At 39.1% G+C, this 25,339-nt stretch overlaps 1 protein-coding gene across 1 annotated transcript in view; it reads left to right on the top strand.

Annotated features, from left to right (window-relative positions):
• The first annotated feature begins 622 nt into the window (after positions 1–622).
• Positions 623–25,339, top strand: part of Fgf10 (fibroblast growth factor 10) — a 76,550-nt gene continuing 51,833 nt past the window's right edge. The window contains exon 1 of the mRNA XM_041646703.1: positions 623–1,568. Coding sequence (XP_041502637.1) covers positions 1,217–1,568 — 352 coding nt within the window. The 5' untranslated portion in view covers positions 623–1,216. The remainder of the gene's footprint in view (positions 1,569–25,339) is intronic.

Below are 25,339 nucleotides of genomic sequence, written 5' to 3'. Positions count from 1 at the left end.
AGGCTCCAAATTCTATTTTCACGGCCAATGGGGGGTGGGGGGGAAAGAAAGAAAGAAAAAGAAAAAAAAAACTACACTGGAAAACAAGTGAGCATGGGGCTCCCAGGAGGGGAGTGGTTCCCGCCGGAGGGCAGCAAAATTCGGAAAGCACGCGGACAGCTCGCGCTGGTGGCCAGCGCAGCTAGCACAGGACGCTGGAGCAGCAATTAGCTGGAGTTGCAGGCTGCGGAGCGGCTGCGCCCACGGAGGCTGTGAGGAAAGGACCCGCAGCCCCCAGCTCAGAGCAAAGACATCGCGCACTCCTCTCGCCAGGCTCCCCCCCCCCCAACCCGGCCCCTTCTCCACCCCCTCCCTTTTCCCTGGCGTTCCCAGCAGCTTAGGGTTTCAGATGTCCCACCGCCGTTTGACCCCCCTCCCCCGCCTTCTCCACCCCTGCAAATGAGGTTTGACCAGCAGAGTTAGAGCCCACCTCTGGCTGAAAAGCACTGACATTTAGGCTGCAGGCTTCAACCTGTTTACAAGCGGCTTTCCAAGGGCCTTGGAGGTGGAGGGTAGAGCCAAACAAAACACCAGCCGCCAGCCGCCCCCCAAACTAGAAGTGGCTTTCGGGAGACTTCACATCAACAGGCACCACCAAAAAGAGAAAGGAAGGAGAAGAAAACAACAGCGCCTGGGCAGCTGCCTCCAGTTCTGACAACTCCAAAGAGACACACTTTTTAAGTTGGCCAGCAGGCTGGGACTCTGCAGGGAAGGACCAGAAGGTGCCAACCGCAGAGGGGCGCAGATGTCTTCCTGCACCCCCACCCCACCCACTTTGGGTTTTGTTCACCGTGCTGTCATCTGTTTTTCAGACCTCTTTTGCATCTAACATGGTGAAGAAAGGAGTGAAGAAGAGAACAAAGTAACCCCTGAGTGGGGAGCGGAGAGCGCTGGTGACCGACACCACCAGTTCCTACTGCTGCGGCCACCCACGTCCACTGTTCACCCGGAGACTGGAGAGATACAAGCAGCGGATCTGAGAACGGAGCGAGGACAGGCAGCCGGCCCTTCTGAGGAGTTATGGATGTTGGTGTATTCGCTTCTGGCCAGATCCGTACCCGGAGGGAGCTAACCAGTAGCCACCACCTCCAGCTGTCTCTTTGCCTCGCACCAGGTCTTACCCTTCCAGTATGTTCCTTCTGATGAGACAATTTTCAGTGCCGAGAGTTTCAGTACAATGTGGAAATGGATACTGACACATTGTGCCTCAGCCTTTCCCCACCTGCCGAGCTGCTGTTGCTGCTTCTTGTTGCTCTTCTTGGTGTCTTCCGTCCCTGTCACCTGCCAAGCTCCTGGTCAGGACATGGTGTCACCGGAGGCCACCAACTCCTCTTCCTCCTCCTCCTCTTCCTCCTCCTCCTCGTCCTCCTCCTTGTCCTCTCCTTCCAGTGCGGGGAGGCATGTGCGGAGCTACAATCACCTCCAAGGAGATGTCCGCTGGAGAAAGCTGTTCTCCTTCACCAAGTACTTTCTCAAGATTGAGAAGAACGGAAAGGTCAGCGGTACCAAGAAGGAAAACTGTCCGTACAGTAAGTTACAAATGCGTGCTCCTCTCTTTCCAATTATCCACCCCCACCCCACGCGGGGGGGGGGGGGGGCAGAATCTGTTCCAGATGTGGCCAGCTAAATATTTATGTCCCCAACCCCTGTAAAATGATGAAGTGGAATACTTTCACACTAAATCAACCCCCTCCCGAGTATACATTGTGCCGCAGGATTCCCTCCAGCACACAAGCCTCCTCTACCTATCGCCACCCTATTCTGGGTCTCTCTAGCTTGTCACTCACAGGGCCACTCCCGGTACCCTAGAGTTGTTGCTGCTAGGAGATTCCCCATTCTGTCTCCAACTCCCCCCCCCCCCCCCCCCCCCCCCCGCCCAATCTCATCCAAAGGTCTCCTTTCCCTCCTTCCTGGAAATGGCTCAAGTAAACACATTTTGTTTCTTTTCGCTGGCAACCTTAAGAGTTTTGGGACAGACTCCTAAAGCTGAAAATAATTATCCTCTGTCAATTATAAGGGCTCTATATGACCTTTAGGGAAGAAGAGTCACTTCCACAGTCTACCGGCCCCCATCTTTTGCTCCACCACTTCTAGATAGAAGCCAAAAGGGTTTTTCCCCCTAGTTTTGAACTCCCCCCCCCCCCCATTTTGGGTCCCTCATTCTGGTTTGAGTGCTTGCAGTCCGTGAAGTTAGCGTTTCGGGCAGCACCACGGCTGTTTGTCTCTTGCCTGCCTTCTCTCTTGGTAACATGATGCTCATGTCTGCATTGTCAATAGCATATGCGCTGCTTTGTGGAGTCTTGTTGTACTGTTTCTTCTGAACCCTCTCATATTGCAGAGGCATAGTACTACAGCATTGTAAACATCTGGGACTGGATTCACACAGACCTCACACAAATTTCATTGTCATTCTTTTATTTTCAAAGCAAAAGCCTAAGTCTGTTTCCAAGGCTGTATCCCATAGGGCGAGGTTTGTCTCCCCAGCACACATTCGGCAGGGGATCCTTGGATCTCATTCTCTCCTTCTTCCTGTCTCTCTGGCCTTTCTTTCCCTGGTCTGTCTTGCGTTGGGGGAGGGGAGAGCCTGAAAAAGGGGAGGAAAAATGAGAAGGGAAGGGGTGGATACCAAGTCTCTTCTTGAACCAACCCAGGCAAGCCAAATTATGCTGTTGGCTTCCTTTTCTGGTTGCTTTCATGTGCTGAGACTTATTCATATTCTATTGATAGTTCTTTGAAAGGATTCCCAAGGCTATGTAATGGCACAATGAAGACAGTAGACAATGACATTTAAACATCTTTAATGACCACTTGGCTTTATCTCTGCAGTAAATTCCAAGTCACCTTTCAAAGGGAACATTTTGTGTCAGTTCTTTGGGAATTCCAAACATATACTGGCCAGCACGCTGAAATAAGTGAGTAACCAATTTCAGAATTTTTTTTTGACTTGGTCGTCATAAAAATGACAAGTGACCAGAATTCAGTATTTATTTTTCAATAAAGACTAAATGAGTTGAGACTTCAATTGTTTTCTTCTTGTGGGACTCACAAAGATCCAACATTCTTTTGTTCCTTTTCAGTTGCTTTCATCCTAGTTGCTCATTAAAATTAGCAATATCTTTTTAAGTAATACCTTTACGGAAGCATTTGAGTAATCTATGTTAGGTTTAGTATTGAAAATATTAGATACCTTATTATTATATATGCAAATATATTTCATTCTGATGCTAAGAAAGTAGCTGAAATAGTATCCTTAATGATAATTTCTCTTCCTTGAAAGTCTCTTGTCACCTGAGTGTGACAGATACTATCCTATAAACAGTCTTTATGGTCTGCTGATCCGAATCTAATAGCTATACCTACTTCTAAAATAAAACTCAGTAGTGGTGCTCAGTTAAAGGAAGAAGCCGCCTCCAAACTGGGCTGCACTGTTTTCTCTTTTATAATTCCCATGGCCCGAATTTCTTTTGTTCATATGGAAAACATGAAGATACTGAGCAAAATGTCCAAGTTTTAACTTTGAGCTTACTTTCCTCTTCTTAACATTTTGATAATAGCTAGGTCTTGCTGTTACAGTGTTAAGTGTTTTTTTAAAATGTGATGTAATGATCAACCTGAAGATATTTTAGTTTATGATACTCAGATGACTATTTTGTAAAATAATGATCCCTGTGCCATGAACTACTTAGTAAAATGACTCCCAGGGAACACATTGAGTTTTATTTTTACAATATGAACTATCCCAAATGAGAAAATTATGCAACTTTTATTGCACAAACAAGTACAGCAAATTTCCAACCTAACATTAAAAAAATAGACATTATCTCTTTTGTGGAATAAAATATGGTAATTACTAATAGTCCATTTTGAAATTAAAAGCTAAATATACAGTATAAGAAGACTGTTCTAATTAACGGTTTAAAGGAGGAGGATGGTAGTTATATTGCTAAATATTGTCAAACCATAACTAATTTAAGCTTTCCAAGAACATGTGTATCAAAACATAGCAAGTGAAAAGCACAGATTGAAAAGGCCTTAATTTCACATGTGGCCCAGTCATCAGAATGGGGCTATCATTTCCAGCTGGACTGATTCAGCTAAAATACATGGTATCATTTAGATATTGTTTAAGTGTTGCATAATTGCACATAAGAAACATTTGCCACACCCACAGGGTAGCCAACCAGTCAGCCCACCAAATATTAGCCTGTTAACTAGTAGACTATCTAACCTCTGAAGAGTGTCAGGTCCTTGTCCAAAAGCCACATTTTGGGACCATTGTCCTAAACAAGATATTACTTAGTATCAATGCACAAAGATGTTATTTTGAGATTTGCATATTTGAAGACTACTTTTCTTTGTTATCATTGCTGTTAGAATACCATCACCGCTTACCTAAGAGGTGATATATTTTTGATGCCTTGGATAATTAAACAGTGTTTCACTGGCTCATTGCCAGCAGAATGCTAACAAAAGGGAAGAGTGGAACTCATTCATAAGTATTGCAAAATGATGTTTTTTTTAAACTTCATCCTCCAAAGTTAGCACCTTGTTTTGAATAGATCTGAAAGGCTGACATGTGCTAAAGAAATTCTTCTCAAATTAAGTGATCACTAAAGCTTTTTTCTTTAGAAGGGGAGAGCTGGGATGTAGCGGTGTGTGTGTGTGTGTGTGTGTGTGTGTGTGTGTGTGTTGCTCTTTGCTATTATCTGGAAGTAGAATAAAGAGAGTAGGGGTGAATTATGAAGACTGAGGAAGCTTGAATAATTGAGACTGGCTATAGCATATCTGTCACTAGATATGCGCAGGCTCATTTAGGGTTTGTTTTATCATTCCTTACATCTAGAGCTTTGCCCTTGAAACATTACCACTCAGCTCTGCTTCTGACCTCCTAGAAAGGCTGGATACAGCTGTTAGGTCCCCCTGCAAATGGGACTGGTTGACTTATTTCTGGACATGAGGAAAACAGCTGTGAGCTTCTCCCATGGCTGTCACTTGAAGAAAAAGAATAATCTAGTGAAAGGAAAACGTATCCCCAAACGAGAGACAACTGAATGGATGTTCCCAATACAGCATCCCAGAGCTTATGGGCCTTTCTGAGAAAAGATTATGAAACACAGGGAGTATAGAGCACACAAGCCATCTCTTGAAATATGTGTCCCAATTAGTACTCATCATAGTAACATAGCTTTGATTAACTATGAGCATTTTAAAATGTTTAAATTAAGGTGGAAAGATGTAAAGTTTCCAAACACTCAACTGGCAAGTGACAGAAGCACATTGCAAATCTAACCCTAGCTGGTTATCTCTCCTTGTAGGCTGTAGTGCTCTGCTAAACTGAACAAGAATCCAAGTTTATTAGACCAAGACACTCCCACCCTCCTAAGAACGAATCATTTAAAACTCGTGTTGCCTTTTGCTGTGAACGCTAATAGATTTCAATCTTAATTGGAAGAGAAGTAAAATGGCTGTGGGAAGAAGATAAAATGTTAGAGATAATCAGTGCAGGTGGTCACATGGTATCAGACAATGGCAGTGTATCATCCAGGTCAAGCCTCTCTCTTGATATTATGTTTGGGAATATAATTGCTTGTGGACACACAGAAAGTACACACACATCAATCTCACTTATGTGAGCAGAGGTCATTAGGAATACACGACTATTTAGGAAAATCCATGAATGTCATTGTATATAGTAATTGTTTACAGCTGAGGGCCAAGTGCTTAATTGTTCCCACGTGCAATAAAATAATTTGATTGGAAATACCTGTGGGAGCTTAGGCTGTTGCAGGAACTTCTAACAGGTGACCCTACAAAGAATGACATTATAGAGACCTAAAACTTTGCAGACAGTAATGCTTGCAAAGTGAATCCGTAAATCAAAAACATATTTTGCCACATAAAAAAGATAGATTGTAATGCTAGACATAGAACTAAAGATTGGCATTATTGTTTTTAATCAAAATTCAGTTTATTATTGAAAAAAGCTAAAATAAATAGTTGTTGAGGAGTACTGTCTCATAATAAATACTCAAGAGTGTTCTGTAGTGTGAGGGAATTCTATGGCAATTTATGGCTTCCGCTGGTGTCTTATTTACAATTGTGGTTCTTTCTAGAATTTGCTTGCAAAATTTATAACCAGAAGCATTTAATCATCAGCGTCGAGGATTTATGAAGGTGGAAGGCACTGTATTTAATGTTTACATGACACTGTCCTATTACCTTTACTGCATTTCTTCCATGTGGACCCTCCACTTTGATGGCTTTATCATAAATCCATTAAAATGCACAATTTGAGAGTTTCCTCTTCATAAACCTGATTTATAACCACCTACTAGAAGAACCCAACAAACCAGTTGGCAGGAATCGCATGCTGGTAGTGGAGGAGGAGAATTCAGGCACCAAACTCTAGGTCTTGGGAATGTCAGTAACCTGGTACCTGAAGGTACAGACCATTCCTTAAAAGCATGTGTTTCCAAAATAATATTTAAACTTACAATTTTTGAAAAAGAAGGGTCCTATTAAATCAAAGTCCATTGTCTGCACATTTTCTTCTACATTGTCACTAACAGCTTATAACATAATCTTACTCTAGTGTGTTTCCTTAGAAATTAAATAACTTGCAATGAACATGAATAGATACTTTAAATTCCTATACAATTACTTTAATGTTCAGAGGCAAACCCCATTTATTACCCAAATGTCTACCTTTCCACAAACTAAAATCCTGGGAAAAGGGCTGACAGCTCATTTAAGATGGAACTAATGTTCCTCACATTTATGAGCTACCTTATGGATATCTTTCTACATCTTTCCCAAGCCTTAATGTCCATATGCTTATCAAAAATTATAGTGCAAATGATATTTATTATCCTTCCAAAGGAAGAGAATACATGTGGATTCAAAGTGATTTTAATCTACTTTAACATTAATTCTCTGAACTTTGCAATGAATAGTTATCCAGATGACAGTTTTACTGTGACTGGTCCAACAGTTGTCAACATTAATAGTTGATGTTTGCTTAATTTAAGTAAAATATTAGCATTTCCCCTGAAGAAGTTGAAATCCTCTTGTAGCTTTACAGTGAAACCGAATATAGATCTCTGTGCATGCAATTTTCAAACAGTTTTCCAACAAGGTAGGGCTATAAAAAAAATCTTAATTTTGTTTCAAGAGTTTTATACAAATGTATCTTAACCCTACAAGGTATATCACAATTACTTATATGTCAATCACTTGACAACTTTTTCAATTTGCCTTTTTTTTCAGATGTAAGATATTGATGCTTTCTTATCAGCATATTTTCTCCCAATATTACTTTTACCTGTAACCTGTAAGTGGGTGCACCAAAGAACAGCATAAAGGTGCCTCCCAAGTTAGAGGAGAGAAATAGAGCTGAAGCCTAGGATCTACCAGGTACACCTGATACTGGATTGATTGATACAAAATTTTGATGTTATTATCTAGGATATTTTTAAAGTAAGACCTTAATCGTAACACATTATTTTTATTAATAGAAACATTCACAATATCTACCAGGTCACCCACAAAATAATGGTCGTCAAGGCTTTTTGCCTTTAAATCAGGCTGCTAGTGTTCTTTCTTTGAACGCTGTGTTCTAATTAGAACAATAAATCAAAGAAGACACTCGGAGTAGATTCCCATGTAAGGTGGATAACTGGACAGTGACTTTATGCTGCTGTGAACACGTGCATCCAATTACCCTTTGAGAGATTCATAGTTCTGGCAGTACAGCATTACCTCATTGTATAGTTCACCTAATAATTCTTCTGCAGCAGTCTGGCCACCTTTACCTAGGCCTAACCTGTCAGTATGTGTATTACCAATAATGAGGGACTTTCAGATGCTTGGCATGCTTCCTGCAATGAATGCTGTGATGAATATGTTAATTTATTACCCGACTAAGCCTAATAGAAGGGAATGTCTTGAGTAAACTCACGTACCCAAAACTCTAAATAATTAAATTAACTAGACAAACCTAATAATTCCACTATAACTGTGACGTAATTCTGCAGTTTGGGTTCACAGAAAGCTGAAGGACTCATTTAACAGCCATATTATCCCTCAGATAAGTTATTAGTCTCTTTCAGGTACCTTTTAGAATACTCACTGTCTTGATAAGAATAATTGTTGTTTTATTCTTAATCTTTCTTAAAGTCTCCCTCTCATGTTGAGAATAACTTGCCATCTGTAGTACTGCAACTCAAGTCAAGGCTCAATTACATTCTGGTAGTTCTGTTTTGAGATGCCCTATGGCAACTCTATTTTAGAAACATTGTGAACCCTAATTGGTTTATCACCTCTCCTATTATTTTTCTCTTCTGTTTTTGTTTGTTTTTAATTTATTTTTTTCCAAATGTTTAAAACTACTTCATATCCCTGAAGCCAAATAAATCATCACTTAGCACCCTGGGGCCTCATACGTAAGCCCAGAAGTGCAGACAGACAGTTTGGGATGTTCAACACACAAGAACCTCATCCTTTTAAATTGGACGCACTCTACCGGGACCCCACCACACTGAATCAAAAGCTAATCCTTTTGTACCCCACCCTCCAGGCCAGGTTTTTTAAGCTCTGCCTATACCAAAGGGAGCAAAGCCCTAGAAGGACGTAATTCTATATTTGATTTTCATCTTAAACTCTGAACCCATACCCATTTCTGCTGTTTTGTTCTATGATTTTTTAACTCTGTTTGCATTTGTATAACTCCCTAACTTCTTTGATACCTTTCGTGCCTTCATTTCTTTTCCTAAACTTGTATAAGATAAAGCAATGATAATTTAAGAATACATATTTTCCACCTATATTATAAGAGAGGATAAATACTGATTTAGAGCTAATTGATGATCCCAACTTTCAGAATGTTACTAAGTTTATCATACTTCGTTGTATAGCTTTGGCAAGTATATATAGCTTTTAAAACAAAATCCATGCCTTTTTAAATTCTGATTATTGGGAAGGGGAATACACACACACACACACACACACACACACACAATTTGTATTTCTGCTTAACCAAATAAAGACATGTAGATCTCTATTAGCAATATTTTGAAACACAGACAGTAGTTAAGATCTCCAGAAATATGTAATACTACTCATATTCTTTTTCCAAGAAAGCACCTTTGGGGACTACCTGCTAAATTGGAGTTATATGTTTTATAAACAGAATCTGGCTATTTATTTGTATTAAATTTATCTCTTACAATAACAATAACTAAAAATTGAGCTTCTTTTTTAATTGTTTCCGAATTTGAAGCTATGAATTTATCAGTGTAATGAAAGGAACAGTTAATAATCTATAATACGGCCAATGTGGTGACACATGACCTATTTACATCTAAAGGGAGAGCTTTTGTAGCAATATTAGTAACAATACTTATTAGATTTCATGGGTATTTTTAGACGTATCTCTGGAATGATATAATTGCATAGACGTGGAGGGAGTGAGGAAGAATATAACCAGATTACAATGTAAGAGCCTGTTGAACAAAACTACAGGAGAGCTTTAAATTTATAAAGCAGTCATCCAACTTTTGCCAGAAAGTGCAAAATGTGTAAGGAAAATTCTAGAAACTGGAAGAAAAGGACAAGAGGAAAAGAGGACTCAGAGTGTAAGGAGGGGGTAGGGAGATTCACGAGAGTGATGAGGACAAGCGCTTTAACTCCCAGGATAGAGCTCAGGCAAATGATCAGCACTGCCCCGCAAAAGGGCTGACCTGACAAGAAAATACAACCCGACTCCTGCCGTCAACTGTATGTTTAATTAACTGTAAGGAAAACCTGTGACCTAAGAGGAAGCCCACAGAGGTCATCAATAGTCTGTGTATCAGCAGAAAGAAAACGTAGACCCAAGTCTTGCTAAAGCAACTATATCTTGATGACGGAATGAGAAAAGCATGGTCTTTATTTCAAAGCAATTAAATATGGATATAGGGTGAGAGTGGACTCAGCAGTCACAGGTTTGCGTCCAAAGTGCAAGACAAGAGTGTGCAGCTCTGTGCAAGGTGTCATCAGTAAAGTAAGGTATTAATTGTCCTTTTTTCCTACCTGATGAAGATGAAAGTAAAGAATCCCCTCATTATTTAACTCACTTCATAGAAAAATGAACTAATTATTTTGTGTCTGATATTGTGTCAAGATCTGACAAGGTTCCATGTTTGAGAACGTCGAGTAATGGTTCTGCTCTCATGGAGCTAAAAACGTACTGACAGTGTCAAGCAGACAACTAAGTCAAGACATTGAGAATGCTACAGTGAGCACTAAAAGAGATAAATCGGTACCAGACCAGAAACCAGGGAAACTCTTCTGATCCTAGTGGTGAGAAAGGGACCTGGAGAGGTGGGCTAAGGGAAGTGCAGGGGACTAGGAGAAGGGACACTGAGACTGGGCTTGACCAAAGGCCACAGAAATGGGAGTTGATACATGGACACATCATGCTATTATATGGCATGTATTAAGTCTTCATCAAGCAGATATAGTATTTAAAAAAATGAGTATGATGCTTCCATCTTCTTCAGGGAAAAAAAAACGAATTATTATTTGTTATAGTAGAAATTAACAATCCTAACAATGAAGAAAGATAATTGAGGCACCATAAGAACTTCCTAAAATTTGATTTGAACTTTGATGTTCATAGGGTTCTGAAGTTTGAGGAAAGAGTAGAGGCTTTCAAAAAGACTGTTAACAGTTATTTGAACATAAAAGATGGGTTTAGGATGAGAACGAAGAATGGGGGTTAGAGAATAATAGTCTTCAAGGACTCAAGCTATAGCAAATTTTACAAAAGAAGAAAAACTATTGGCACAAAACAGGTAGCATGGGGCAATGAAGAGAGATTATAGGATGGAAGGCAGAAAGAGAAAAGTAACAGTTTCTTCTGGAATTACACATTTTCAGCCACTGTGATGCAGTTTTGTGTACGATTGCCACAGATACTGTGTTGTGGCTTTCACTTGTTGTCCCTCTACTTCAACCTGCTGGGCTCTTCCCTTACAAGTTTTCATTCCAGAGACGAGAGCTCATCACAGGGAGCTGCAAGATGAGAGAACACAATTTATTCTCAGAGCAGAGAAGCAGTAAAGAATGACTAGAGTAGCAAATACTAAGTCAAAGAGAGATCCAACAAGTCATGACGGAAGAATAAATAAGAGTAGAATTCACTAAAAGACAACGCTGGAGCATGCGCATTCACAACTATAGGGTCTTCAGGAAACGGCACAGCAACAGAGTGAGTGGTGCACAGACTACGTGGAACAGAAAACATTGGAACTTGCTGGCATGTTGAGAAGCAAGTGTGAAATAACCCTACATTTTAGGGTCTCAGTTTTTCTGATAAAATATCACTTGAACATGGTTTTGGTTTAAAACTAACTTTCTTCATTTTTAACATCGCCCCCAGTTAATTTGATTTGGGGGGTTTTTTGTGTATTTTTTAAAAGATTTATTTATTTATTTATTTATTTATTTATTTATTTATTATGTATGCAACATTCTCTCTTCATGTATGCCCACACACCAGAGGAGGGCACCAGATCTCATTACAGATGGTTGTGAGCCACCATGTGGTTGCTGGGAATTGAACTCAGGACCTCTGGAAGAGCAGCCAGTGTTCTTAACCTCTGAGCCATCTCTCCAGCCCTTAATTTGATTTGTTTAGGTTCATTTGATGTATATGAGTGTCTTGCTTGCATGCATGCATTCACACCTTGTGCTTTCCTGGTGCCCAAAGAGATCAGAGAAAGGTGTTGGACTTCTTAGAATGGAGTTATGATGAGCCACCATATGGGTGCTAGGAACTGAATGAACCCAGGTCCTCTGCAAGATCAACAAGTGCCCTTAACCACTAAGTCATCTCTCCAGCCCTCTCATTGACTTTGCGAAGTAAAGAAAATCATGGAAAGAAAACTGAGAAACTTTGGGAAAAAGCCATTATGTAGTATTATAATTGGCATAATTAAAATACAGTTAGTAGCAAAAAAAATTCTAGTTGTATTAAAACAAAACACAGAACAGTATTTTTTTTAACTTGAAATATGAAGCAACTCTTGATATATCAGGTGGCCATTAGCTTAAAATTTAAAATATGGGCAGCTTTAAAGATTCTTAATATGTGGACCTTTGGGAAGGGACTGTATACTTCTCAGCAGGTTCCACAATAGAACTACTGGGATATTCCTGTCCACCGCCAGGTTGTGCATTTGTTCTTCTCCCAAATACTCTTAGACTTATTTGATCTAAGTCATCAGAGAAAGAAACAAAATGAGGCTACAGCTCATTCTCTGGCAAATTAAATACTTTAGCATTTCTTAAGCAAACAAGGAGAAGAGGTCATTATATATAGTGACATCCAGTAATGAAATCATATGCTTCAGAATCAGACTTTTGGGTAAAGAATCTGAAATCTGAAATTACACAGCAGTGTGATCTTGGCCAAGTTACTACCCAAGGCTTTGTTTCTGCACCTAGGCAAAATATGTTACTAATAATCTGCCTCATTATTGATCTGAAGGTATGTTCACAGATTTACAACTGTGGTTGGAATGATAAGTTCTACATCTAGGACCTTGAGCAGAGCTCAGAGGTGTTAGCTTTTATCGCTATTTGACAAGATGACTAACTTGTATAGTTACTAATTATTCATTATCTAGGAAGATCCCTGGATTAGCTAATATTTTTAAATTAGGAATAATATTGATATTACACTGTCCAACTTTATTTTACAGTTTACAAAACATTTTAATGTTTTCACCAGTTGATTCTCAAAACAGTAGTATAAAAATAAGGTAGTCTTTGTGACCCTGCACTATTGTTGGATGATAAAAGTTAAGTATAAAAGTTGTGCCCAGCCCTGAAGATACAGGAGTTAGCATGAGTCAGTATCAAACTTCGCCTGATCATGGGTTGAGCAGCCTACATAAAAAATATTGGTTTTCATGAAATAGTCACAATAGCTACCTTTTATTCTGGACTACTTTTCAACAGTACCTAATTCTATTTCAAATTAGTCTATTACAGAATCCTTCCCATCTTTGTCGGTTTTTGGCTCTCGAAGGTGAATATCCACAAAGTCAGTTGTCTATGAGACTTTTTTTTCCAGTGTCCTTTGCATTTCATGTAGAATGATCGCACTTTTCTCCCCACTCACCCCCAGTCCCACTTATTCTTGTGCCCTCATTACAGACATCTCCAGTTGATTTTGATCCTGTAATTCCCAATCTCTGTGTTCCCACTTTAAGACCGCATAAGATGCCCTTGGAGTGGAGTCCTTGCCCTCATTCCCAGCTCCCCTTCCTTCCAGATTTCATCCAGGTGCCATCTCGAGGATGCCTTTTGTTTTTGTTTTTTTTTTAAAAAAATATTTATTTATTTATTATGTATACAATATTCAGTGTGTATGTCTGAAGGCCAGAAGAGGGCACCGGACCTCATTACAGATGGTTGTGAGCCACCATGTGGTTGCTGGGAATTGAACTCAGGACCTTTGGAAGAGCAGGCAATGCTCTTAACCTCTGAGCCATCTCTCCAGCCCTCGAGGATGCCTTTTGGATCATTCCAACGCCTACAGAACCCTACTCCACCATTACAGTTTTCATCTGATTGTTCACTGCTTACGCGTAGCTTCATTCTGATGAGAAAGTCGCTCTGCGTGCACACTATGTCTCATTGACCTTTGATATCAACTCTTTTTTTATTTTTCAAGACAGGGTTTCTCCATAGCTTTTGGTTCCTGTCCTGGAACTAGCTCTTGTAGACCAGGCTGGCCTCGAACTCACAGAGATCCGCCTGCCTCTGCCTCCCGAGTGCTGGGATTAAAGGTGTGTGCCACCACCGCCCGGCTCTGATATCAACTCTTAATTCAGGACCTGGCATATATAATCAGTTTTCTCCACATTTGTTATTAAGCAAATCAATCATTCCAACTTTATAGCCTTAGTCAAGGCATTGAGACTTTTTGGGGGTCGGTCATATGTTATGGAAAGTATGATTAATATTCTCTGTACTTTGTACTCTGCAGAGAAGGGAGTGATGTAAAGTGACCTCATACCCTTCCATTCAGCTCTTATTTTCCAATTCTGAGAAATAGAAAAATTGTTACTTTTTGACTCTGAAAAACTTAAGTTCATCCAAATCTCTGAATTACAATTGTATTAGTATGAAATTAAGCATTTTTCATATATCCTCAGTTTTATAAAATCTTTTGATTATATTCTATGGGTATTAATAATGAATCTCCTCCCCCTTAAAATTCTTGCTGCTACTGAGAGTTGTTTCTGATTTCAAGTTATTTATTCTTATTCTCGGATCATATGGGTGACTATAAAGAAATGAGAAATTCTCAGTAATTCCTTTGGAAGAAAGGAAGAATGTTCTACAAACAGCAGAGTAAAGGGATGTGGCATGTGGTCTTGGTTGTGTGAAAACATTTACCATGAGATCTTAAACTGGTCATTCTCTTTATCTTGACCTCAGAGACTTATCTATAAAATGAGTGCCACCGAATTGAGCTAAATCATCATTAAACTATTTCAGCTGGGTACACTCATCTCATGGATTAAGGAGCAAATTTCAGAAGCTTACCTGTATTGGAGAATAATAGATAAACATGTTAAATGGTAGCCATTCATGAACATCAGGTCCTAATCCTCAAACCCTGTGGATGCAACTTTATACAGTAAAGTTTCAGTAGAAATTTTACAAAAAAAGATGGGGCATTACCTCTTTTTAGCCATGTGGACCCTATATGCTGTCACCAACATTCTAATGAGGAACTGCAGAGGATCCTGTAACTAAACTGGGGAAGAGCAGACTTCCCTTCCAGAAGCCACAAAAGAGCTTGCTCCCTCTGATCCCTTGATGCAGATCCTCTGAAACTGAAACTGATATCAGACATCTGCTCTCCAGGGCAGTGAAATAATACATTTGCACTGGAATAACCATCTCTGTGGTCTTTTGTTACAGAAACCATAGGTTTTTGACAGGCAAAATAGAAGGCTGCTACAAGAAATGCCTAAAAATGTAAGAATGACTTGGAATTGAACGCTGAGCATAAAACGGAAGAATCTTCAGACGTGTATTAAAAATGTCTAGATTTTTCTGAAACAGATGCCTGGTAGAAACATGGGCATTAAAGATATTCTGTTTGAAATGTGGAAGACAAGCACACAGTCAAGCCTAAATCACCTGGGAATACCCATCTCTTAGTAAACTTTTATTAGTGAAAATAGGAGTGTTATCAATGGAAAAACCAATGAAAAGTCTGTTAGTGAAACTGGAGGATGGGTGGTTCAGTTTGTAAGTGGTCAGCTCGATTATCTGGGGCATCCCCAAGGCTAATGCTGAAGGACAGCCTGCTTTCCTGTGGCAATAGGAAAATTCAAGACAAAGAGGATAAAGTTAAGAGAAACTTGCTAAGGAGAGAAAGCACAATCTCAATTTATTTGGCTGTAAAATATTTTAAGCTAGGAGACCCTTAGAAAGAGCAGGTCCAAGGAGCTGCTGAACAATCTTAGGATATGCTTAGAGGTGACATTGATGTCAATTCAATAGCAGCTAGGAATAATAATGAGATTGAACAAGTTCTGTTAATGAGGATTCTCCACCACTCACGTAAAATTCCCGCCATGATTTTGAGGATGTTAAATCATCAGAGACTGCCTCTTTGGATTAAGATGGGATTAAAAGAAAAAAAGGCAAGATGAAGTAAGATTATCAAGTGCCCCACAGATTTTATGGACAGGAAGGGGTATAAAACTTTTTCACATGCTATCTTAAAAACAAGAGGAAAGGTCACTGTAATCACAGAGTCTTGGGAACAAATTCAGCTGTTTGAGTACACAGGTTTAAAAAATCTTCCCACTATGGAACCAGAAGCTGAACCTGCAAGCCAAAGAGAATTGTTTCCAAACTAAACAAACAAACAAAAAAATCCTCTGCTGGGTCTGAAATTGCTTGGGACAGTAAAAGACACCTTGTTCCTGCATTGCCCTCTTTGGGGAACTGTACTTTCTATAACTGTTGTTCCGTGCCCTTTTTATCATTGCATTTGAGAATGAATTACTTATATTCTAGTTTTGTAGAAACATTGATAGAGAATAATTTCATCTAGGGATGGATCGTGCTATGTAAAGTATGGAACTGGAGGTATTTGAACTGTTAGTATTTGAGTTTGAAGACATTAGGCTACAATTGATTTGAAACTCTGGAGGGGTGAATACATCAGATGGGCCAGGAGGGAAAAATAATTGTGGATCGAGAAGCTGCAAAAGACATTGAGTTGAACCTTCTCTGGAGGGCTTGGAGCAGGGGTGTAGCCTGCCAACGCCTTCATTTCAATCCAGGGAAATTTATACTCTGATACCAGATTTACAGTCCCCCAAACTGTGAGATAACTAGTTGCTGCTGTTTTAAGCTGCCAAATATATGGTCATTTGTTACAGTCAACTACGGCAGCCTTATATGGACCAAATTAAGAACAAACAAAAACAAAGCTGCTTCTTATGGTATACAGAACTAAGCATGGAGTCAAATGTATATACATTATAGCAGTACTACTTCTTAACTGGATGAAAGAGATACTGGGATATTTCTGCTTCCTCAGCCCTTCTATAGAGATTCAAGAAATAATATATGCAAAAAAAAACTAGCAAAGCACAGGGCTCAGAATGGCACCTCAGATCTGCCTACATATAAGAGGATAAGTTTAAATGATGACATGTTCCTAAGACATTGTTTAAGATACTGCTTTTTGTTTGTTTCTTTTTGTTTGCATGTTTATGTTATGTGGCCTTTATGTTACTACAGTTTTAAAAAGCTTTGTTTGCTCAGTGCAGAATTTGACTACCCAGGTGGTCTGTTTCTGCAACCAGATAAACTCAGGTTGACTGGTTTGAAGGGTTTCCCTTGAATGCTTCCAAGATCAGTTCTCTTGAGTTGCTTGCTGACTCCATGGAAACACTTCATATTGAAAAAGTCCCCTTGAATAACCGCACACACTTTTACTAATTATTAAAGCTTGCCTGATAGCATGGGCTTGTTTTTTGCTAGCTTTTGTAACTTGACACATTTCTGTTTATTTGCTTTCTGCCTCATCATTTTATTATGTTTGCTCTGTACTGTCCAAGCTGCTTTCTTGCTTCTTCCATGACTGACTGGTGACTCTCTGCATCTCCACCCTATTTCTTCCCAGACTCTTCTCCACCCTGAAAATCCTGCCTTGCTATTGGCTGTTCAGCTTTTTATTAAACCATTGTGAGTGACAAACCTTCTCGGTGTAAAAAAAGATTATTCCACAACAGGAGGTGCCTGAAGACTAAATTATAAAAAATATAGGTAACTGGGACTGGAGAAATGACTTAGTGCTTAAGAACCCTTGTTTCTCTCCTAAAGAAGCTGGCTTTGGTGCCCAGCACTCACATGATGGCACACAACCATTTGTTCACTCCAGTTCCAGAGGACTGGATGCTGCCTTACAGCCTCCTATGTACCAGGTATGTATGAGGTACCTAGATAAACAGGCAGACAAAGCACTCATTCACATATTTTTTTTTAAAGTTTTAAAGTACACAATTAATGTAATTAAAATGCCAGTAGGTAGTACTTTTTGGAGAATGTCCTCCATGCTAAAAACAGTTAGCTACTATGCATTTGTTCTTTTTAAAATCAGTTATATCATCTCTATCTCTCATATGCCAAAATGCATAAAACTCAAATGATGGACTCTATTCAAACCTGTCTTCTCTCAAGAGGCTTTCATACAGTTCCTCTGAGGCTCATACATGTTCCTATTGTTTGAACTTTCAGGGTTTCGAACAGCAGTATGAGTCTACAACATCCCCCCCCCCCTTTTTTTTTAGTAGAAATTGGTTTCTCTCATTATGGTAGAAGCTATAGAGTTCCCAGACAGACGGCAATCATTTTGTTATCCAGCCTAAGATGACAGAACTTTCACGAAGATGAGACTGGCTGCCACATCTCCTACTTTCCTCTTTACTACTCCCTATTAAATAGGCTTTCCTAGAGGAACTTGAGAAAAGAGATAGTGGCAGAGAGAGTTGGAAGGGTGGCTCCAATTACAAACAACACTGTGGTACAAATGAACTGGGTGAGAAATGCAACCCGCCATTGCTTCTAACACAGCATTTCAATTTTAGGCTCTAAAACCAGTCATATAGCAGGAGGTCGTTCAAGTCTCTAGGACATTCCCTAAGTTTTCTCAGCGGTAAAATGGCTACTAGGGTCAGTTGGGTATTCTCATTGAGATCTAGAACTTACTCATTACTCTTAAAAATATATACAATTCCTTCTAATAAGCTTTTAACAAAAGAGTATTAAAGTAAGAGAAGGAAGTCAGATTGGAACTAAGTTGTAATAATAATGGGTAATAATTGGCATTTATCAAACTTATGTTTATAAAGTAGACCACATGAGCAGAATGAATTAGTATGAGTATTCAGATGCAAATTATAAATCTTAATCTAGAGATCATTTTTTTCTAGGTGGGGTAGAGGATAAAGCAGATTCACACACAGTAAATCTGAACTGTGACAAACAGCTTCACTTGATTTTATTATGCCAGTCAGCCTTTAAGAAAGGGAATACCAGGAGTGGCTAAGTTGTTTTGAGTTTAGGACAACCTGAAAAAATGGCAGAAAAATCTCCATGCACACGTCCCATGTTGGCAACCTTTTCATTTTTACATATATTCTGGAGAGAGAGAGAAAGTGCCAGTATGTTCTCTAAAAGGGAGGTAATTCTAAACGTAAGCTGAAACAGATGCTCGCCTTCTGCTGCTCCTTGCTTACCGAAAGGTTTTCTGATAGACCTGAGATTAGGTCAGCTTTCAGTTCCCGCTAGTCTGAGTGCCTGTGTGCTAGAGCTGGGAGGAGGAGAGGCAAATGTGATCCTCTTCTCCAACGGTATCCTGGCCATGTCAGCGTGCTCCGCCACTGCCCTTTATGAGTGAGAACTGGAGTCACTGCAGCAGATGACACTGTGTAAACAAACGTTAGAGGTTTGGGGCTTTTCCCTACTTCAGCTTTGAAGCCACAGGAATTTCTGATCTTGTGCCTCTGACCCTGAGACTTCTTCCAGCACCTTAGCTCTTCAAGTGACCGCTGGAGATTGAAGTGCAACTTCCAAAGCTAGAAGTATTAAGAAAGGCTAGCAGCCAGAGGCTGCAGCTTCTCTGTGTGCTGTCTTTTAAATTCAGTCATTCCTTAGCCTTGTAGACTGTTTGGAGAATGTTTTTGTGATGTGAGGAATTCCTTTCACTGTGAGAATTGAACTTTTCTTCCTGTATACATTTTTTTCCTCAAATAAATAGGATTGACACTGTGGTTTAAAAAAAAAAAAAGAGGTTACTCTGCTCATCTACCCACCTTGGGTGTTTCAAGAGTATACACATGGTAACTTCACTTCTAATATATATGGCAATTTTTATACTGACAAAGTCGACTTCATACAAGACTAAGACCCTGTGTCCCTCATGGGCATACTTAAGTAAAGTCACAAAGAGTATGAATCCAAGAGTGCTAATAAAGAATTGATTACAGGGGAGCTGGAGAGATGGCTCAGTGGTTTAGAGCACCGTCTGCTCTTCCAGAGGTCATGAGTTCAATTCCCAGCAACCACCTGGTGGCTCACAACCATCTGTAATGAGATCTGGCGCCCTCCTCTGGCGTGTGGGCATACATGGAGGCAGAATGTTGTATACATAATAAATAAATAAATCTTTTAAAAAAAAGAACTAACTACATGTAGCATATCTCGGATACAATGTCTTTGTTTTCCTTTATGTATTTGCAAACATTTTTTCTCTGTGCTATAGGCCATAAAGTAATATAATAAGGATAACTGAAATTTATTCACCTGAGCTATATAGCTACTGACATTGACCATTGACCATAATTCCTTAGTCTCACAAACCTAAAGGAGAAAGCTTAGACTTTTCACAACCCCCACAGACTGGGGGATTCATTATTTGCTAGCTTATTGTGCTGTCTTAAAAGATGCTTGGCCAAAAGTGTTGGGATTACAAGTATATATTACCAAGCTGAATGCATATAGTATTAGGGATCAAACCCAGAGCTTCATGTATGTTAGAAAACTGCTCTAACAGTTGAACTAAATCCTCAAGAGTAATATTGATGCTTTGGCTGAAGACATGCCTCAACATATAAAAACTATGTTTATATTTATATGCTTCAACATATAAAAGTATTCAAGCCGGGGATTCCTGGTCGAAAGGAAAAAAAATCTACCTCTGAAAGTTATCTTCTATTTTCTGACCTCCACGGATGCACACGCACTCTCACACAAGCTTGCTCGATAATAATGTTAAATTAATGAAGTTAAATTTGCAGAGGGGCAGCCAGTAAGATGGCTCATCAAGTAAAGACAGAAGAGTACCAACTCCACAAACTTATCCTCTGACCTACACACATGTTTCATGGCACTTATACCCTTCCCATCACTTACACACTTGAACACACACAATAATAAATAAATAACTTTCTTTTTTGAGACAGGGTACCACTGTGTATCCCTGGCTGTTCTAGAACCCATTCTGTAGACCAGGCTGACCTCAAACTCACAGAGATCTGCCTGCCTCTACCTCCCTAGTGGTGGGGAAAATAATGACCATTTTAATGAAGTAGAATAAGAGATCAATACAGATTTTGGACTAGATTACTAAATTCTTATTTTGCAGTCAAAACAAATGAAGAACTCAGTAGCATACCTATGTTCACTTTGAGTTGACAGAAAATTATGGTTTCCTTAAGTCTGTAGAGAAACAATGTGCAGGCTCTAATCGTTACCTCAATATTAATCAGCAGATGGATTCTTCATGTGTCATTGTAACTTTTCGTTTTATCGTGGATATTTGCAGTATCAATTTGTTAAGCAGGTCAATTTTGAGAGTTTATGTGGATATGATTTTTCTTAGGTAGCACTAAATGGATGCAAACTGGACGGAGGATTTTGAATATTGATACCTATCTATTCCCCAGTTTTAAATATTCCTTCAGCTGTTAATAGACTTGGATAAAACAGAAATAATAAGTATTTGGTATTTGATACATAGTTCCATATATTTTGCACTTGTACTCATTTCATCTTTTAAAGAACAACTAAATGGTGTAGATACCAGGAAATCCCACCTTATAGATGGGAACATTCATGACCACTGATTAACATCACTGAAGTCAATAGTTGATCAGTGGGATCAAAGTAAGATTTGAGCCCAGTTGGCATAGTTTTTGTTCCTATCCACTTAATCACTATGCTATCCTCAATGAGATACAACTAATACATTTAAAAAAAAAACCCTTTATTCATACGTTAGATAAGTCTCCGATGGTACATCTGTAAATTAAATGCTATAGCTAATGAAACTTTGGTTGTACTTGATTTTTCTGATTAAATCTTTCCTATATGGAGACCCCAGAATATCTCTTTTTGTTGTCTAGATAATTTTACTTGCAGCTACAAAAATCTGGCTCCTGTTTTTAATCTTTATAGTACCAAAAAAGAAACAGAAAAAAAAATCTATGCATTTCTCTCATATACCCTTTTCAAGGCATGATAAATATGGTATTTTAAAAGATGGTTTTATAGTGTCATTTTTCCCTGTATCAGTCCTGTCAGCTTGAAATTTTTTATGTCATCCCTCTAATATCAAAGTTTGTTTTGATATTCACCGATGGGGTAAATATTTATTTTGTTAATTTTACTTTAAGAAATTTTTATCTTGATAATAGACTGCCTGATTGAAGACATATTCTTTAAAAGCAAAATTTTATGACCAGAAGTAGTAGCCCACACCTTTAATCTAAGCACTTGAGAGATAGAGGCAGACAGATCTCTGTGTGTGTGAGGCCAACCTGGTCTAGAGTGAGTTCCAGCACAGCAGCCAGAGCTGCACAGTGAGCCCCAATGTCAGAAAAAAAGAAAAGAAAAAAACTTTGAAGAAGTCCTTTCCTCTAACTTAAGTCTTCCGTAGTTCTCTACTTCAATACCTCAACCGTTCTTTTTATAAAAATAATTTGTCCTTACTTAATCCCACATCTACATGTAACCATTCCTAAATCCAAAGGATAATTGAAAAATTATCAGATCACTGGATCAAATGAGAGATTTATTCCCCTATTTTAGGAAATGGATTTTCTAATGAATTTCAACCAAACTAACCCAAAATCAGCTTTTGGCAAACTTCATGCTAATGATTGATTTGCTTTTTGCTTTTGAAGGAGAATTGATATTCACAAATCATATGTCACAAGCCACTAAAAGTGTCAGACTCCCACAGCAGGCCCTTGGTGGCTTGTTAATCTCCCCTGTTTAAAGGAAACAGACTAATTCACTTACATATAATGAAAGCCATGCCTTTCCAGGCCAGCCCCTCCAAAAGCACCAGCCTGTGCAAGTCCTGCCTTCTCTCTTCACCTCCTCCTTCCTGGCTCTGACAATTAAACACGGAATTAAGACACAACAATCTCCTTAATGTTGTCATGCCTGAGTCGTTTCAGATGTCACATATGTTAAAAGAAAAAAAAAAGAATGTTTCATGTTTTTCTAGCGTCGAAAGGGAATAGCGGGGTCCCCTGCCCACCTTTCCCCATTGTTCTCTGCAAAGCATAAAGGATAAACCAGGATGTTAAATACCAGGGCCAGATGTATATATAACCTTTTGCCCTCATTATTCTAATTGGTTTCCATCAGACAGAGGGCGGGAAAAATAAAATTCCACAAAATAGGAATTAATTAATGCAAAGCTGAGATAGTAAACTTAGTTTAGCTTAGCTAAAATCCAGGACTTTAGAAACTACAATAATAAGAGGTTACAAGAGATTAAATGATAATATGCATAATCCTAAAAGGAGGAAGGGAAATGACTTATCTTTATTGTTGGCACTCAGATATTATCTAACTTCCATGTATTGTGCCCAGGCTGTATTATTTTGAATGCTTCTCATATTTACTTTACTTTTGTACTTTGAAAGACAAGTCAAATGTTCTAACACTTGTGGCTAACTATGTCTGTAGTTGGATCTGTGCTTTCTGACTTTGTGTGGTTTTCCTTTTTAGTAGTAGTAGTAGCTATTTGTGACAACTAAACATAGTTGAGTCAATCACCCTCACAAGTGTCTTAATGACAAAAGGACAAACCTGGAACTGGGATGAAAACAGACTTGTGCTTTTGATGTATGTCTTAATCAAAGCTTAGAGTCACAAGAGTGAATATCTGGAGTTAGGACATTTAGGAGGGAAATTTTTTCATTGCAAGCATACTGTACATGTTAGTCATGGCTCAGAGTGGAGATTTTATGGAGTAAGAAGGGGGAGGTGCAAGAAGGTTTTGAATTTCCTTCCAAATGTATTTTTTAAATAACATTACAGAATCAGGATCTAGGAAGAAGGGAACAATAAAAGAGAAAGGTTTTGTTGTTGTTGTTGTTGACAAATGATTTGAGGATGGAGTTGACTATTGGGAATGGGGTATGAAGAGACCTGAAGAGACATTGATTAAAGAATTTTAGAATGTGTCAATGCTGGAATCCTATAAGATACCCCCTAAAGTGTGTTGACAGCTAATTTTGTAGTATAAAGTCAGAATGGAGGTTCTGAGGTATGGGAGGAGCATCCAGAGGTCATTTAGGTCACTCCAGTCTTTCTGCAAACCATACCCATCATTCTAGACATCTTCCCCCCACTCTTAACAATAATAATCACAATTGGAGATTCTCTTGTGTTCTTTAATAGCCATGTCTAGCATGGTTAAATATTTGGATATGAACAGATACATATTAATGAATATATTCATCACACATACATATTGCACTACCTATTTTCAATTTTCAACCTGCATGCCCATTTTGTCTTCTTGGGGTACATAAGGAAGTTCATGTCAAATCACACACACAAACACATGCACATGATGAGTCTCAGTAAGAAATTGTTTCTTTCCTAATGTACTTTGAGGAGACTGGGATAATGGCTCAATTTGTAAAGTGACCGAAGAGCTTGTCTGCCACAAGCATGCAGACTGGACCTGAACTCAGATTTCCAGCACCCGTACTAAAAAGGCTAGGTATGGAGTGGGCAGGGTGGAGGCAGACAGATCTTCTGAACTCACTGACCACCCATTCCAGCAGAATTGGAGAGCTCCAGGTTCAGTGATAGACATTATCTCAAAATCCAAAGTGGAAAGTAATCAATGAGGACAACCAATGTCAGACACTGGTCTTCAGAGCACAGGCACACCTTTGTACAACCATAGACACGCACATACATGATCTTGTATACATGCCTCACCAATTTGCACACAAATTAAATTGCAAAAGAAAATATATAATTTAGATGATTTTGAGAGTCCCTTAGCCACTAAGCCTCAGTCTGTAGCTAGGATCTGAATTTAAAAGTTTTACTATACTTTCTGGAACTTACGGAAATACATTTTGAATTACATGATACACATTAAATGTAAAACCTCATGCTATTATAGACTTTAGTTTGATGCTTTACTACATAGGTAATCTTATTTGCATAGTTGATGTTATATAAGAGATAAAGTCTAAAGAAAAAAATGCGTCTTGGGTAAATAATAGCTTGAGAAAAGAAAGGTTGAAGATTTCCATAGACTGAAAATGTATATAAAATTATAAATGGCCGGGTGGTGGTGGCAGATGTCTTTAATCCCAGCACTTGAGAGGAGGAGACAGGTGGATCTCTGTGAGTTTGAGGTCAGCCTGGTCTGCAAGAGCTAGTTCCTGGACAGTCATGGTTGTTACACAGAGAAGCCCTGTCTTGAAAAACTGAAAACAAAACAAAACAAACTATAAGTGATCCTACTGCACATACTGGCTTTGTGGGAGCCTAGGCAGTTTGAATGCTCACCTTACGAGACCTGGATAGAGGTGGGCAGTCCTTGGGCTTCCCACAGGTCAGGGAACCCTGATTGCTCTTCGAGCAGATGAGGGGGGGGGGGGGGACTTGATCGGGGGAGGGGGAGGGAAATGGGAAGCGGTTGTGGGGACGAGGCAGAAATCCTTAATAAATAAATAAATTAAAAAAAAAGAACAGAATATGGTCAGTGGTAGTCCACTAATTTAAACATAAGTTTCCTAACGACACAATACAAATATGAGATTGCTAAGAACATTTTGCTTACATGGTAAAGAAAATCTTTCAATGGAGAAAAATGCTGTCAATGACCTAAATGAAGAATCCAACTAAAAGTGGTTGAATATTTCATTCTTTGATTCCGCTTTTTAACATGTAT

The sequence above is a fragment of the Microtus oregoni genome, unplaced genomic scaffold (genome assembly GCF_018167655.1).
Source record: "Microtus oregoni isolate MIOR12 unplaced genomic scaffold, Mior012 000141F_ref0000236, whole genome shotgun sequence".
NCBI lineage: Eukaryota > Metazoa > Chordata > Mammalia > Rodentia > Cricetidae > Microtus > Microtus oregoni.
The sequence above is the reverse complement of the archived record's forward strand: the minus strand, read 5'-3'. Positions and strand labels throughout refer to the sequence as shown.